This window comes from Diplotaxodon limnothrissa, linkage group LG19 (assembly GCF_057381915.1).
Source record: "Diplotaxodon limnothrissa isolate DT_005_m linkage group LG19, D_limnothrissa_male_GT1.1, whole genome shotgun sequence".
Classification (NCBI taxonomy): domain Eukaryota; kingdom Metazoa; phylum Chordata; class Actinopteri; order Cichliformes; family Cichlidae; genus Diplotaxodon; species Diplotaxodon limnothrissa.
Genome location: NC_140614.1, coordinates 33439977 through 33457590, shown reverse-complemented (window position 1 = coordinate 33457590; position 17614 = coordinate 33439977). Strand labels below are relative to the sequence as shown.

Sequence of the window (17614 nt, the reverse complement as noted above, 5' to 3'; positions counted from 1 at the left end):
TCCACCCCCATGCTTCACAGTAGGTATGGTGTTCTTGGGATGCAACTCAGTATTCTTCGTCCTCCAAACACGACGAGTTGAGTTTATACCAAAAAGTTCTACTTTGGTTTCATCTGACCACATGACATTCTCCCAATCCTCTGCTGTATCATCCATGTGCTCTCTGGCAAACTTCAGACGGGCCTGGACATGCACTGGCTTCAGCAGCGGAACACGTCTGGCACTGCGGGATTTGATTCCCTGCCGTTGTAGTGTGTTACTGATGGTGACCTTTGTTACTTTGGTCCCAGCTCTCTGCAGGTCATTCACCAGGTCCCCCCGTGTGGTTCTGGGATCTTTGCTCACCGTTCTCATGATCATTTTGACCCCACGGGATGAGATCTTGCGTGGAGCCCCAGATTTCCCCATGGGGATCAATAAAGTATCCATTATTATTATTATTATTATTATTATTATTATTATTATTATTATTATTATTATTATCAGTGGTCTTGTATGTCTTCCATTTTCTGATGATTGCTCCCACAGTTGATTTTTTCACACCAAGCTGCTTGCCTATTGTAGATTCACTCTTCCCAGTCTGGTGCAGGTCTACAATACTTTTCCTGGTGTCCTTCGAAAGCTCTTTGGTCTTGGCCATGGCGGAGTTTGGAGTCTGACTGTTTGAGGCTGTGGACAGGTGTCTTTTATACATATGATGAGTTCAAACAGGTGCCATTCATACAGGTAACGAGTGGGGGACAGAAAAGCGTCTTACAGAAGACGTTACAGGTCTGTGAGAGCCAGAGATTTTCCATGTTTGAGGTGACCAAATACTTATTTTCCACCCTAATTTACGAATAAATTCTTTACAAATCCTACCATGTGAATTCATGGATTTTTTTTTCACATTCTGTCTTTCACAGTTGAAGTGTACCTCTGGTGCAAATTACTGACCTCTGTCATCATTTTAAGTGGGGGAACTTGCACAATCTGTGGCTGACTAAATACTTTTTTGCCCTACTGTATCTCAGTAATATTTTATCTAGGATAAATGACAGGTTTTCAAGCAGGTTAAGTGCTATGCACCTAATTAGTTTAGATATTTCCTCTATTTTCTTCATCTCATATGTCATTATACTGAGTTTGAGCAAACCTTAAGCTTGATGCAGACTACTTCATAACAATCGTCCATCTCACATCAACAGTAAACTTAGTGGGCTGATTACCCATTAGAACAAAACTGCAGAGCCTTCTCTGGTATTAGACTTAAAGAGTGGTTATTGACTAAGCCCTTCAACTCCAACTATTCTGGAGCGGTGTCAATTTTATGAGGCTGAACTCAACCTTTCTCTTTTGTCACCAGTACTTCAGCTACTGACAGGAAATAAAATGACAATAACAATGAGAGTGATTCAGCAGCGTATTGTGCTGTTCAAATCAATTCACTCTCAACACACAGAAAACACAAACATTTATACAGATATTTTACACAGTCGCGCAGACCTTTTCGGCAGGTCAGTCCTAAAAATTCCCAATTTAAAATCCTTTCGGCGGATTAGTCCTCTTCTTACACGTGGACCCTTTTCGGCGGGTCTTAAAAACTTATTTTTACAGATCCGTGCAGTGGATCAAACTCATTCAATCCTTTCGGTGGATTACTCCTAAAGCTTTTATTTTGACACGTGGATTAGACTAATTACATCCTTTTGGATAAGACCTAGGTTCGTTTTACGCGAGTGTAAATGAGTGGTTTCTTTACCTTCCCAAAATTCTCTGGCTATGTTGAAAGTCAGCCACTGAATCCCAACGTCGTGGACCACTTAATGACACTGGCCAGAACCCGAATTTCACGTCTCTGGACTTTCACTCCAAAGAGGCTGTCGACAGACTTTTTCAGTGCAGTTTCCACAACGCCAGGACACAGGGCCGATGCTTTCTATCCGGCTCGAAGGACCAAGAAAATGTGAAGAGAAATTGTAGAAGGCAAAGGAACTCAGACTCAAGATATCTTATACATGTGCACACATGGACGATCGTCCCTCACCGTCCAATCCATCCTGCACCAGATGTGTGCAGGACAAATGTGAGACAGAGGAAAGACCGCCCAGGGCTTTCAGAGCTTTCTTTCTTTATACTTAAGCAAGTTTTCAAGGAAGTAGGAGTGGCAAAAACATTTCCACAAAAGGAGAAAGAGACCGTTAGCTTGCCTGTTGACAAAGGAGGTAGTATGTATAGAAATTCAGACATTCCCATATAAGGGGAGAGAGAGAGAGAGAAAGAGAGTCAGTTTGTCTGTTAAATCAGGAGGAAGTGTCGTATGTCACCGCATTCCTCTACACATATGGCTTCAGTCTCTCTTCCTGTGTTAGTTCCAATTCACAAGCTCTTCTTCCTTTAAATAAAGCTACAACTAAGCATAATCACAAAACTCAAAAATCTTTCATCAAATACTTTATAAATCCCTAAGGAAATTATTTGGGATACAGTTGCTCCAATAAGAAATTGTAAAAATAGTAACAGTAACAGACTAACTAACAGGAGGGACTATGCGCTTACCTGCTGCTCTCTGGCAGGTGGCTCCATGCCCTCCTGGGTTTTAATTGCACCTTAAAACACACATGCATCAACACTACTATGAGCGGGTGGAGGGAGGTTTGGAGTCTTCTCTCACCCCCGTTCTCTGCGGCCTGCTGGAGCGGGGGGGCTAGGAGGAGTTGGCCGTCCGGCTGCGGTCTGGGGTGTGGGGCCTCCCTGCTGCTGCGGAGTCGGGGCGGTGTGCCTCTCCCCACCGCAGGGAAAAGGGTAACACCACCTGGGTCTGGGTGCGGTTGCCCCCTCCAGGAGCAAGGGTACCTAGACCCGGTTTGTAGAGTACGCTTGGGGAGTGTGATCGTGTATACAGCGTCTCTTTATGTCTGTCTCCACGTCGGTTGAGTGTGAAGTGCACATGAGGGCATGAGGGTGGGAATGGATGTTTGTGTCTGTGTGTGCCTGTATGTTTGTATGTCAGGTTGGGTATCAGACGCCACCTCTCTGGGGACATCTCGGGCCCTCCAAGGTTTGGAGGGCCTATCTCCACCCACCACCACTTCCCCTGCCGGTGGCGGACTCCCTCAGGTGTCGGTGCATTAGTGGTTCTTTGTATCTGGGGGTGGGCGTCCGGGTACACACCGGCTCACTCCTTGGCGACCACTTATTGGGGCTCGCTTGGGCCATTTCGGAGGTGGGGTGCCCCCGGCCTCTCGGCCTGGGGCTCGGTCACTCAGGCACAGCTGGCTGCCGGCGGAGCTCACGGGCGCGTCACTGCAACTCCCCCTGGCTTCTGCTCCGCGGCTGCTGAATGAGCCCTCATCTGGGACTCTCCTTAGCTCTTACTGGGACAGTGGCGCAGCTACCCCTCTGTGGGTCTTCCTTGGTCTCTTGTGTTCTGGGGGCCTCTGGATGTCTGGAGTTTTGATCTCCTCCATACCTGCTTGATACCATAAAGGACAGGGCTGTGGCTCCCCACACTCCCTAGCAGATCTTTACATGGAGAAACCTTTAGAATGCAAGCATGCTGATCCACACAGGTATGCACACAGGTGTACACATGGGTATTCACAGATGCGGACTACAGCTTTTCTTGGCTGCTGCCTCAAAGCACACTGTGCGCTGTCTATCTTGAGTGTTGCACAATATCGTTTATTATTTAGTAACTATTGATATCTATGGCTAGCTAGTTTATTGTGATGGTGCTTTTTTTTCTATTATTATGGTGCTCTTTGTTGTTTGCTGTCTCCTCTGTTTTTGTTTTTGTTTTCTCCATACAGGTGACCCAGGAGTTTTTTGTTTTTGTTTTTGTTTTTTTTTGTTTGTTTTTTTTCTCTCTTCCCCCCCTTCTCACCGTCTCTTCTCCCCTTTGGTTTTCTTTCTTTCTCTCCCCCTCTTTCTTTCATTCTTGCCCCCTGTCCTATCCCACAGTTATGTCTGTCCCGTTTGCAACTGAAAATAAAATAAATTCATAATTATAATAAAGGTCAATCAAATGGACCAATATGGCAAGGCCATGATGATCCACTTGGTAAAATAAATCCGCTTGGCATCTTTCTTGGCCTCAAGACAACAATTCTGATGGCTATAGATCCAAACGGGACACAAAAAATAAAAAATAAAAAAAACCGTAACAGACTAAACTCCAAACAATACACACGTTACAGATTTTACACATTTAAGAAAAAGCAGTGATATATACAGATCACTCAATTATAAATGTCAAAAATTAACAGAGGTGATTATTAATAAATGAATAAATGAATAAATAAATAAAAAATTGACAAGAATATTCCAGAATAGAAAAGAGTGTGTGCAAAAGGGTGTAACTATTGCAGTGTTTACAGTGTGTTAGATGGAGGAGTTGTACAGGGAGATGGCCAACGGCATGTCCCGATTCTTTGATTGAGGTGTGAGACAAACAACAACTGGTCCAGATGTGTTCAGTCAAAACAATGATTTTATTAAACACACGCATGGGAGGATATACACGATCACATCATCAGCATAAATCTCCGCTAGAAAGCACACTTCAGATGGATTTTGTATATGTCAGGGTTCACGCCCCTTTGTGCGTCAAGCAGATGCATAACATGCATAAATTACAGTTAATGACAGTGGATACATTTCCTTCATTGGCAAACTTTAACACACTTAAAGAGACATTTTCACCATCTTCACTCAAGGTGTTTCCTGTTGTTGTTCTTCTTCACCCTTATCCCCGGAACATCATGAGCGCATCCTGCAAAAAACTGTTGCTATGCAGGTACAAAATGCAGTTACAAGAAAAATGTGTCTCACCTCTGACCTAGAAATGAATCTACGTGTTGTCTGTGTCTGGAAGCATGTTTGCATTGACCTTTGCTGCACTCTAAATCACCTTTCACGATAACTCATCAAAAGACTGAGTGCTAACTCTTTATGAGCACATTTGCAATATGTATGAGAAAATGATTATGACTACTTCAATTAATAAAAGCCACTACTCTTTATCTCTTTGGCTCTCAGCGAAGGCGGTCGCACTTTCTCCTCTCCTCCTTACCCTTATCTTCCCTGCTTAGCCTCTATGTCCTTGTCTTCTCTCGTGTGCATTACCTTCCCTGGAACACACTCTCACTGTCGTTCTCTAAAACCTAAAGAGAATTATGGATTTGATCAACTGGTCTCTGAATGCTATTGACACCCTTTTCTCAACGAGAAGTCTGGGCTCGGGAGAGCCCGAGTCCCCTGGAGGGACTTTCACTGCCGGTTACACGATGGACGGGTGGCAGAACTGGAGGGTCATGTGAATGGGAATGAATGGGAATGGGAAACTTTAAAAAAAAAACTGTAAAAAGCAGTTTTTTTGAGGGGTGGAAATCTGTCCTCCTCTCAGTTTTCAAACTCTGAAAATGAAGCCGTTTCTTCTCTCGTCATATCTCCGCAACGGAGGTACATATCGCCATGGAAACCGCAGTGAAAGTTCACCCAAGTCTGCTGATTCACCCAGTACAAGATTTATGCTTCTGTCCCACCTAGGTTTTGAGTTACACGATGTTTTGTAACACCAAAAAACTGAAAAAATGTAATTCTGACTTTTCATAACGCTGTTTTCCTGACACCTGCTCCCTTTGCCAGTGGCGCAATTGGTAATGACACGGGTCTGCAGCACAAAGGTTGTGGGTTCAATTCCACCTTGTTCAACATATTTTTTTAATACAAATTAATACACTATCACAGACCAGTAATTTATATTGCTAATTTATTAGAGTTCTGCAAAGTTATATGATTTTAGCAGCTTTTCTAATATGGACCTTAGATTCTTGTTAACGCTCCATGGTAGAAATACATACAAGCCTGATGAAGCAGACAGAAGCAGTACCTCTGATTGGTGGACTGAAATTGAGCAGAGCCAGGTTGTTCTTCCTCTTCCTCTGATCTCCAAGGGCCTGAGCATTTCAAAGGTTACTGTGTCTGATGTGGGCGTGTCTGATCATTACTGTGTTTTCTTTGACAGTAAAATCTCAGCCCACATAAATATATCAACAACAGTGATCACAAAACGGTGTATAACTGAACACAGTAGTGCAATTTTTAACCAGGTCTTCCCATTAACACCTGACCTGTCAGTCAATGAGCTCGTCAATAGCTTCAATGCTAACATGTTAAATGTAATGGACACTATTGCTCCCATTAAGGTGAAGGTTATCTCTGGAAGGAAAAAGTCTCCATGGAGAAACTCCACACTAGTGAAAAATGAAAAAAGAGAGTGTAGGAAAGCTGAGCGCAGATGGAGAAAAACAAACCTCCAGGTTCATTATGACATCTATAAAGAGAAACTTCACAATTATAATTTACAACTGAGGAGTGCAAGGAGGTCCTACTTCTCTGACATCATCACTAAAAACAGCCATAATGCTCGGGTCTTATTTTCTACAGTTGACAGGCTAACAAACCCTCCTGTGTCAGTGGCAGCTGAACGTCATTCGACCATGGCCTGCAATGACTTTGCCAAATTCTTCACAGAAAAAATCCCAAAAATTAGACAAGCAATTGGTACATCAACAGCAGATCCAGAATATGTACTGTGTCCACCGAAAAACTGTTTAAACACCATGAAACAGTTTCACCCTATTAACAGCAAAGACCTGGAGGACATCTTAGGTCAACTGAACTCCTCCTCCTGCTGTTTAGATGTCCTGCCAACAAGTTTTTTCAAAAAGGTCTCAAAGACTTTAGAGTCAGACCTGTTACAGATCGTCAACTTTTCTTTAATATCAGGCGTGTTTCCAGAACCACTAAAAACTGCTGTAATAAAACCTATACTGAAAAAGGACAATCTTGACAAGACACAAATGAACAACTACAGGCCAATCTCAAATCTCCCATTTTTAAGTAAGATCATTGAAAAAGCAGTTTCTCAACAGCTCAGTTACTTCTTAAAACAGAATAACTGCTACGATGCCTTCCAGTCAGGTTTTAGACAGAATCACAGCACTGAAACCGCTCTGACCAAAGTGTTCAATGACATATGTCTGAATACAGACAGTGGAAAAATGTCAGTCTTAGTTTTACTGGAGAACTGGGCAGGTCTCTCAGGAACTGTACTAAACTGGTTCAAAACATACTTAGACATACTTAGAAAACAGGAAATACTTTGTATCAATAGGTAACTTCACATCTGAGCAGACAAGTATCACATGTGGAGTTCCCCAAGGTTCCATCTTGGGACCCCTTCTGTTTAACATTTACATGCTCCCACTGGCACAGATTATAAAGAACAACAAAATAAACTACCACAGCTATGCAGATGACACACAAATATATATCACAATGTCACCAGGAGACCAAGGCCCTGTACAGGCTCTTGGTAAATGCATTGAGGAAATTAATGACTGGCTGTGCCACAATTTTCTCCAGCTAAACAAAAACAAAACTGAGGTAATAGTCTTTGGCGCCAAAGAAAAACGATTACAGGTCACCAGAGAACTTCAATCTATACACCTAAAAACCACAAACCAGGCGAGAAATTTGGGTGTAGTGATGGATGCAGAGCTAAACTTAGAAAAACACATTAAGACAATAACAAAGTCAGCTTACTATCACCTCAAGAATATTTCAAGGATAAAAGATCTGATGTCTCAACAGGACCTGGAAAAACTAGTCCATGCATTCATCTTTAGTAGGCTTGATTACTGTAACAGCATCTTTACAGGTCTACCTAAAAAATCAGTCAGACAACTACAGCTCATTCAGAACTCGGCTGCTCGAGTCCTCACTAAGACCAAAAAAGTGGACCACATCAGTCCAGCTCTGAGGTCTTTACACTGGCTGCCTGTCCGTCAGAGGATAGACTTTAAAGTTCTGATGCTGGTCTATAAAGCTCTGAATGGTTTAGGACCAAAATACATCAATGACCTCCTGACCCAGTATGAACCTTCCAGATCCCTCAGGTCATCTGGATCTGGTCTTTTATCAGTTCCCAGAGTCAGAACCAGACACGGAGAAGCTGCATTCAGCTTTTATGCTCCTTATATCTGGAACAAACTCCCAGAAAGCCTCAGATCAGCTGAAACACTCAGTTTATTTAAATCCAGGTTGAAGACTCACCTATTCTCAGTTGCATTTGAATAAAGCACCAAATCCACACTTTTAAGCTTAAATTTCAAAACTTACATTTAACTACTGATCTTATCTATCTATTGTTCTGATTTCATCTGTTTTGATTTTATATACTGTTTTGTTTGTTTGTTAATTAGTTTGTTTGTTTGCTTGTTTTAATCAATTTTAAATCATGCTTTTTATTTGTTTTTGTTTCTAATGTCTTTGTAAAGCACTTTGAATCACCTTGTTGTTGAATTGTGCTATACAAATAAACTTGCCTTGCCTTGCCTTGCCTCTTTTCAGCAGAAAGTTCAGCGTTTTCACCCTTTATCAGCACAAATCTCAGCCTCTTCTGCTGTTTTTAATCTGAATTTTCAGCTTTTTCACCTTTTTTCAGTTACATGAGAACCAGTTTGGCTCAATGAGTAGCTGAAAAAATTCAGCGTCTTCTGCTCTTTCAGAAGAATTTCACCTTTTTTTTTTTTTTTTACCTCTTTTCAGCACAATTTCAGCTTTTTCACATGTTTTCAGCATAGTGTTCTGCTTCTTCACCTCTTTTCAAGAACAATTCAGCTTCTTGGGCCCCTGCATATATATTTTTTCCCTCAGAACCACTTTGGGTCAGTGAGAGAGGTAACTGCCTTGAGACTGGGAGACCCAGCTTCTGGTAACATTTCCTTTCAGGAGATCATCTTGTCTTTTCAGTACAAATTTAGGCTTCTTAAGCCCTTTTTACCAGAATTTTTGGCTTTCACCTCTTTTCAGAACAAATTCCAGATTCTTTAGCTGTGTTCAGCACAAACTTTAGCTTCTTTCAGCTCTTTTCAGCAGATTGTTCTCCTTCTGCTTTTTTCAGATTCCACAACAAGGCATTCATACAGCATTTTTGCAGGAAATGCAACGTTTCTTGTTATTCTAGTTGCTTCCCTACGTTTTTCACTGTGCAAATACTCCCTCAGTTTTTATCTGATTTTTGCCGTTCAAATTTAATAAAATTCTGCTCTTTCTGCTAATGCCAGCTATGACTTTTGGTGCTCATAACTCTTGTACTTTTTTTTTGCAATATTTTTGCCCATTGAAATGAATGGAACACATTGTCAATGTGGTCACTTATTTCTGCTTGCTGGGCTCAGCTGTGTTTTAGCTCAGTGAGATGAGCAGCCGTTCTCAGACTGGGTTCAAATCCCGCTTATGGCAACAATTTTTTCAGTTAACATTTATCCTTTTTTTTACTCTTTTCAACACAAATCTAAGATTCTTCACCCCTTTTCAGCACAAATCCCAGCTTTTTCAGCTGTTTTCAGAAAAAAAACCTCTTCAGCAGAAATTCTGGTCATTCAGCACTTTTCAGCACAACATTCTGCTTTTTTGTTTTACCTCTTTTCAGCAGAAATTCTGCTGATTCACCTTTTCAGCAGATTTTTCAGCCTTTTCACCTCTTATCAGCACAAATCTTAGCATCTTCTGCTCATTTCAGCAAAATTGTCATTTTCTCCATCTCATTTTAGTTTTGTAAGAACCAGTTTGGCTCAGTGAGATGAGTAGCTGCCTTAACACCAGGAGGGGCCACGTTCACGTCCTACTCATGGCAACATTTCTTTTCACCTCTTTTCAGTACAAATTTCAGCTTCTTTACCCCTTTTCAGTTGGATTTTTGGCTTTTCACCACTTTTCACTAAAGATTTCTGCTTCTTCACCTGTTTCCAGTAGAGTTTTCTTTTTCTTCACTGCCAAACAATTTTTGCAACTTTAAATCTTTTTCAGCAATTTTCAGCAGACAGCTTCAGCATTACAGCATCCACACAGCATTCTCGCAGGGAATGCAAATTTTTCTAGTTGTTTTTACTATTAGTAGTAGTAGTAGTAGCTTTAACATAAATGTTATTTTCTTATATATTTACTGTGCTGTATGAATATCGAATCCCTGATAAATCATCAGACTGTGTTTGCCTGACTGTTGTGTTCTAACAGAGATGCTGGAAAGATTCACTTTACAAGAGTCAGACTGCTAGCACTGTTAAACACAACCTCTTTTCTCAGAGCTTCCTGTCACAAAATTTCAAATCATATGAGAGGTTATTTGTACTCAGATTGGAAATGTAAACCACATATACTGAAAAAAATGGGATCAGCTTTAGGTTTGATCACATTGTCTATTTTCTGTGCCATCAAATCAATAGGTTTATGCAGGGTCACATTTGTTTCAGAGAGGAATAATTTTTACACTGATAAAAACTGATTTTTGTATTTTTTATTTTAAAAGCTTACATTTATTAAAAATGTTTTGTTTTGTTAAATTATTTTGAAGGTGTCTGATTTAATTGTCCTCTTTTGCAGGAATGACTCTGTGGGATCGTGATGACCTGCTGAAAGATGTTGGAGAAAGACCACAGGCCTCTAAGGATTTTGAAATTATTGCATCTGAATCAATTGAGGACAAATCATTAGCTCTAAATGTTGATCCTTCACTGAAGGCAAGTTTCCTGGGTGGACTTATTGAGGTTAGTGGATCTGCCAAATATCTGAATGATAGTAAACCTTCCAGAAATCAGGCCAGAGTAACACTGACATACAAGGCAACCACAGAGTTCCAGGAGTTGTCCATGAATCATCTTGGAAGAGGAAATATGAAGCATCCCGATGTTTTTGAACAAGGCTTAGCAACACATGTAGTCACAGCTATTCTTTATGGAGGACAAGCTTTCTTTGTGTTTGACCGTGAAGTTTCTGAACAGGAAAATTATCAACATGTTCAGTGTAAGATGAAGGTGATCATCAACAATCTTACAAAATGTGCTATAGAAGGTGAAGGTTTGCTGAAGTTAGGAGAGAAGGACAAAGCACATCTTGATGAATTCTCCTGCAAATTTTATGGAGACTTTTGCCTTCAGAAACCACCAACAACCTTTCAAGATGCAATAAAAGTCTACCAAAGCCTGCCAGGATTACTGGGAGCAAAAGGAGAAAAGGCTGTACCAATGAAGGTCTGGCTGCTGCCACTGACACGTTTAGATCCTTCTGCTGCAAAACTCGTCCGTCAGATCAGTATAGGATTAGTTCAAGAAGCACAGAGAGTCCTGGAGGACTTCATTGAGCTGGAAATGAGGTACAATGATGCACTGAGAACCACCACTGCACTTGAGTTCCCACAGATTGGCAAAAAAATCAAGACTTTTAAAGAAATGTGCTCTGAATTCAAAGTGAATTTCCAACAATCTTTGGGAAAGAAACTTCCATCAATCCGAGGAGGAGGAAAAAAGGAAGCTGAGCTTACAAAGATGCTGAAAAAGAGACATTCTTCACCTTTCAACAGCAAAAACCTGAACAAGTGGATGGACTGTAAAGAGAGAGAAATCGACACATTAATGTTTTTTACCAGCAAGATGAAAAACACCAAAATCATCTCATCTCAAAATGATCTGTACAAGGAAAGTCTCAATGCAGAGTTTGCTGTGTGTTTTGTTTTTACCTCTCTGGAAAAGGATGAACCGTACCTCTCAGCTTTATCAAAATACTTAAAACGAACAAGCAAACCAAATAATCTAGGTAGTCGGTTCAATTCATTTTCCAGTTTATTTAATCGGAAATCTCACACTCATGATTTAGAGAAGGAACAATGGTACGCTGCAAATGAACTGACAGCTGAAATGAGGAACAAAGCAAAACTCTTCAGTGATTTTGCAGAAGCGAACAAAGAAAACAAGAACATGAAGTTTCTGATAGTGAGTTTAACTAATGAGAAAGAGGAAGGTTCCAGCATCTACCTTTATGAAGGTGGAATAACTGTCAGTGAGAACTTTGAGCCTCCTTCAAAGCCTGAAACTGTGACAGCAGCTGACATAAAGCACAACAGTGTGACACTGAAGATTTCTCCACCCATATTTGGAGCAGAGAACATCACCTCCTACACGGTTGAGTACTGTGTCAGTGGAGAGGTTGGATGGCAGCAACAGACAGAAGCAAAGGCTGAAGAAGTCACAGTGAGAGATCTGAAGCCAAACAAAGAGTATGTGTTCAGAAGCAGAGCAGTGACCTCAGCAGGTGTCGGGCCAGATAATCAAGTTTCCATTAAAACCTTACCCTGCAGCCCTCCTGTAAAACCTGAAGTTGAACCAAATTCAACTGACATATTAGTTAGATGGGGGAAACCTGCTGAACTTGGAGAGGATGTGCAGATATTGAACTATATGGTGGAGTATTCAAAAACAGAAAATAATGAGGAAGCTCTGCAGTGGAACCAAAAAGTGTCAGCAGGTGAAAAGGTAATCCTTTCAGGTCTTCAGTCAGAGACAGAATATGCAGTCAGGGTCAGATGTGATTGTGCTTCAAATGGAAGAAGCAAAGAAAGCATCACTGTTAAAGTCTACACAGTTACACGCCTTGCAGAACATCTCAAAGATAAAAGTGAAAAGATCAAATCTGATTCCCCCTCAGTTTACAAACTGCCTCTGACAGAAGAACACATGAACATAGATGGATGCAGAAAGTTTAACTTTGGTAACGAGGGTTCTGCTTTTGGTAAAATGAGGCAGAATCGTACAATAATGCTTCTTGGAGCCACTGGATCAGGAAAGTCCACTCTGATCGATGGAATGATCAACTACATTGTTGGTGTAGACTGGGAGGACAGTTTCAGGTTTAAATTAATTAATGAGGATCAGTCAAAATCACAAGATCAAAGTCAGACCTCTGAAGTCACTGTTTACAAAATCAACCACCAGGATGGATTTAAAATCCCATTCTCTCTGAACATTGTTGACACTCCAGGCTTTGGAGATACACGAGGCATAGAAAGAGACAGAGAGATCACAGAGCAGCTACGTAATCTCTTCTCTAATCACCATGGTGTCACTGAAATCGATGCTGTGTGTTTTGTAGCTCAGGCTTCTTTAGCACGACTCACAGCAACACAGAAATATGTGTTTGATTCAGTGCTCTCAATCTTTGGCAAAGATGTGGCAGAAAACATCAGGATTCTGGTGACATTTGCAGACGGTCAGCGACCTCCAGTTCTAGAGGCGATCAATGCTGCACAAGTCCCATGTCCTAAAACAGAAGACAGGCTGCCAGCTCACTTCAAGTTCAATAATTCAGCCTTGTTTGCAGAAAACAAATCATTTGAACGAGTCAGCAGAAGTGATGCTGGTAAAGGAGGGAGTTTTGATAAGATGTTTTGGGAGATGGGGGCAGAAAGCATGAAGAATTTTTTTGCTGCTCTGAATACAATAAAAACAAAAAGCCTGACACTGACGAAGGAGGTCCTCAGGGAAAGAAAGCAGCTTGAGATTTCAATTGAGAATATGCAGCAGCAGGTGAAACTTGGGTTAGCCAAGATAGAGGAGATAAAAGAGAAAAGTGAGAAACTAAAAGATTATGAATCAGAGATGAAAAGAAATGAGAACTTTGAGATTGAAGTTACTGTCCCAAAAATTATCAAAAAGGATATTTTGGGCAAAAAAGAGTATGTCACCAACTGTTCCATTTGCAGTGTCACCTGTCACTACCCCTGTCAGATACCTAATGATGAAAGTAAAAGGGTGTGTACAGCAATGGGACCAGATGGAAACTGTATTCAGTGTGAAGGCAAATGTCCCTGGAATGTGCATCATAATATGCCATTCAGATGGGAGGTTCAACAGGTTAAAGAGAAAACAACACTGGAAGAAATGAAAGAAAAGCACCAGAAAGCCACAGGGGAGAAGATTAGTTTTCAGGGAGTGGTTGACAATCTGAAGGATCAATATAAAAAATATCAGGCTAAAGTTATGAACTTAATGGGGAGTGTTGCCAACTATCTGAACAGACTTAAAGAGATAGCACTTAAACCAAACCCTCTGTCCACTCCAGAGTACATTGACTTGCTTATTCAAGTAGAGAAATCTGACGGCAAACCAGGCTGGGAGAGACGAGTTGAGTCTCTGATGGAGATGAAAAAAAAAGCAGTGGTCATGGCTAAAACAGAGAAAGGAGAGAAACTCCTTGATCATTTATGACTCCAGAACTAAGACAATGACCAGTTCTATTTACTTATTTATTGTATGATGGCAAACAAACTATTTTTACATAACAATAAATTTTTAAATCAATTTAACTTTACATAAATGAGTGATTATAACTGCGAGAGAAAAAGATTAAAGACACACACAAGCTTCAATATAAGTGATTTTGTATTTGCATGAGGACAACTCAAATGTACTTTGCTCTAACAACAGTTTCAAAGTTTTTGTTATGATATTCACCTTAGTTTTAGATAATACTCTCATTATAATTTCACTGTAGATGGATGACAATGTTTAAAATTGTGTTTGTGTTGCCAATTTGCTTTTGTTATTGTTTAATGTTTATGTTGTTTATGATTTGAAACATTATCAATGTTACAAATAAATGTAATAAAAATTACATGTTTCAAATTTACTTCAAACTTGCTTTTAGCAAAAAGACATCAAGAAAGCGGCTGATATAGAAAATTCTAAATTCTTATTTATGCTTACCAATCGGGCAAAGGGTGTAAACGAGGTTGTTTTTATTATTATTCCTAATTCAGCTGTTTTGAATTGTATTTCCTGCAGTTATCTATTAATCATTTGCATTAATATACATCATGCATGTTTGTCCAATATGAACAACATCAAACTGATTAAAAGCAATTTAAAAAATGTTGAACTCTGATATTTGTTTGTTTTTCCTTCTCCAACTCAGTAAAATCTGTGCTGCACATCAGTGCATAAAAAAATCATGAAACAGTGCAAAAAGCAACCAGCATCCCTGCCTGTCTTTATACATTTTTTTTATTTACAAAGTTATTATTGGGCCTAAACTCAGACCTCGCTAACTCAGAGACTTATTCCAGTGAAGGACAACAAACAAGGCAACAGCGATCGATCGATTTTACTTGTGAAAGGGAGGCCCCGGTCGGTGTCTCAGAAAAGCACCACAAAATGACCCTGACTCTGGCTTCCCTTCACCGCCTTTTTATTTAAAAACAGTTACAATACACACAAGCACCTCCTATCGTAAAACCTCCCTATGGTTACAAAAGACAAGGTACTGTGTGTGTATCTGTGTGCACGTGTATGCATGTGCGAGTGTGTGTGTGTGTGTGTGTGTGTGTGTGTGTGTGTGTGTGTGTGTGTGTGTGTGTGTGTCTCTACGTGAGTGAATGTGTGTGCCTCTCTGTGACTTCCTGATCACAACTGTTTTTAACAACATCCTTGGTCATAAAGAGGGTAATCTCCCCCACACCCTATAAATGGCTCAATTCCTGTGTTGGTTTACCATGTAAAGTGGTAGGTTAGCAGTCTTAGACTGTGAGATTTCCATCAGCAATGGGGGACATCTAAAAGCTGATGTGTACCTCAATTCAATTCAATTCAATTCAATTCAATTTTATTTTATATAGCGTGAAATCACAACAAAAGTCATAATCCATTAAGCTTAAACATGAAAACAATTATTTATGCGTAGGTTTTACCGTAGCTAAGTTATCAAACACACAAAAAGTCATACACTTATCATATAAGCTTGTTATAATTCTAGACAAAGGGGAGCAGCAATTTTAATACATAAAAATATTAATTTCACAGTACTCGATACAGTTATAGATCCAGAGGGTAGATTCTTAATCATTAAACTATCTATACGTGATAAAAAGCTATGTATTGCAAGTGTATATGGTCCAAATGTTGATGATCCCTCATTCTTTCACGGTTTTTTCAGTGCACTCTCTGAACACTTAGATGGCACACTTGTTCTTGGAGGTGACCTCAACCTTGGACTAAATGAAGACATGGATAGGCTCAATACAGCGGGAACTCAGCGTAATTGGCAGTCCACAAATATAATCAAACAGTATATGAGCAACTTTGGTCTTTGCGATGCATGGCGCTCCCTCCACCCCACCAGTAAGGAATATACTTTTTTCTCACATGTCCATCACTCCTACTCTCGTCTGGATTATTTTTTGGTCAGCAGCTCACTGCTGAACGACATTTCAGACACTGAGATTCACCCTATAGCTGTCAGCGATCATGGTCCTGTATCTTTAACACTAATGCACAAGAATAATACTACGCCACGAAAAAACTGGAGATTTAATATATCACTACTTAAAGATGAAGACTTTATTAAATATTTTAAAAAAGAGTGGACTTCATATTTGGACTATAATGACACTCCCGAAACATCAGCTTCTGTTCTATGGGAAGCAGGGAAAGCTGTGATGAGAGGTAAAATAATTTCTTTCTCATCACATAAAAAGAAAAAAGAAAACAAAAATATTCAGGAATTAGAAAAAAACATCAAATCACTAGAAGAAGCCTACGCGTCCCACCAAGATCAGGAAACATTGAACAAAATACGCAAAACAAAACTAGAATTAAATGAGATAATTGATAAAAAAACGAAATTCTTAGTACAAAGACTACGCCTACAAAATTATGAACATGGTAATAAATCCGGTCAATTTCTAGCAAACCAGCTAAAAATAAATAAAGAAAAAACAACTATATGTGCTGTTCAAGATTCATCTGGGAACACAATATTTGATCCGATACAAATAAACAACATTTTCAGGGATTTCTATAAAACGTTGTATTCACCACAAATAAACCCATCTAAAAAAGAAATTGATCAGTTTTTGGACAACATAACTCTTCCAAAATTATTGGACACTCAAGCAATGGCACTGGATTCACCACTGACACCAGGTGAACTCCAGGAAGCCCTGATAAGTATGCACAATAATAAGGCTCCAGGTCCAGATGGCTTTCCTGCAGAATTCTACAAAGAATTCTGGTCGATTCTAGCACCAGTTTTCTACAGAACGTTGTTGGAAATTAAAGAAAAGGGCAGACTTCCATCAAATATGAATTCTGCAAACATTAATCTCCTGCTAAAACCAGGCAAAGACCCTGTATATCCCTCAAGCTATCGTCCAATATCCCTTATAAATGTAGACCTTAAAATAATCTGCAAAGCTCTCTCAAAGAGACTGGAGAAAATAACCCCCCTCTTAATTCATCCTGACCAAACTGGTTTCATAAAAGGTAGGCACTCATCAACAAATACACGTAGATTACTTAATTTGATAGACTACTCATACAGTAAAAACCTAGAAACTACAATATTCTCTTTAGACGCAGAAAAAGCATTTGACAGAGTTAACTGGAAATTTCTATTTGCAACTTTACACAAATTTGGTTTTGGATCCTCTTTCATAAACTGGTTAAAAATATTATATAATTCCCCAACAGCTTGTGTTAGAACAAATGACCAGACATCCTCCAGCTTCTGTCTCTTGAGGGGCACCAGGCAGGGATGCCCACTCTCCCCTTCACTATTTGCAATTTTTATTGAACCACTAGCAGCAGCAATTAGACAGAATTCAGTAATTAAGGGCATAAAATGCAAGAACGTGGAACATAAAATCAGCCTTTATGCGGATGATGTGTTACTCTTTCTCCAAAATTCACAAACCAATATCTCTGGGGTGATTGAATTGATAAACTCTTTTGCAAGAATA

General features: G+C 39.9%; 1 protein-coding gene across 1 annotated transcript in view; it reads left to right on the top strand.

Annotated features, from left to right (window-relative positions):
• LOC146612659 (uncharacterized) overlaps window positions 1–14087 on the top strand; it is a 30312-nt gene extending 16225 nt beyond the window's left edge. The window contains exons 2-3 of the mRNA XM_085342982.1: window positions 10432–12232; window positions 12464–14087. Coding sequence (XP_085199108.1) covers window positions 10432–12232; window positions 12464–14087 — 3425 coding nt within the window. The remainder of the gene's footprint in view (window positions 1–10431; window positions 12233–12463) is intronic.
• Window positions 14088–17614: the final 3527 nt, after the last annotated feature.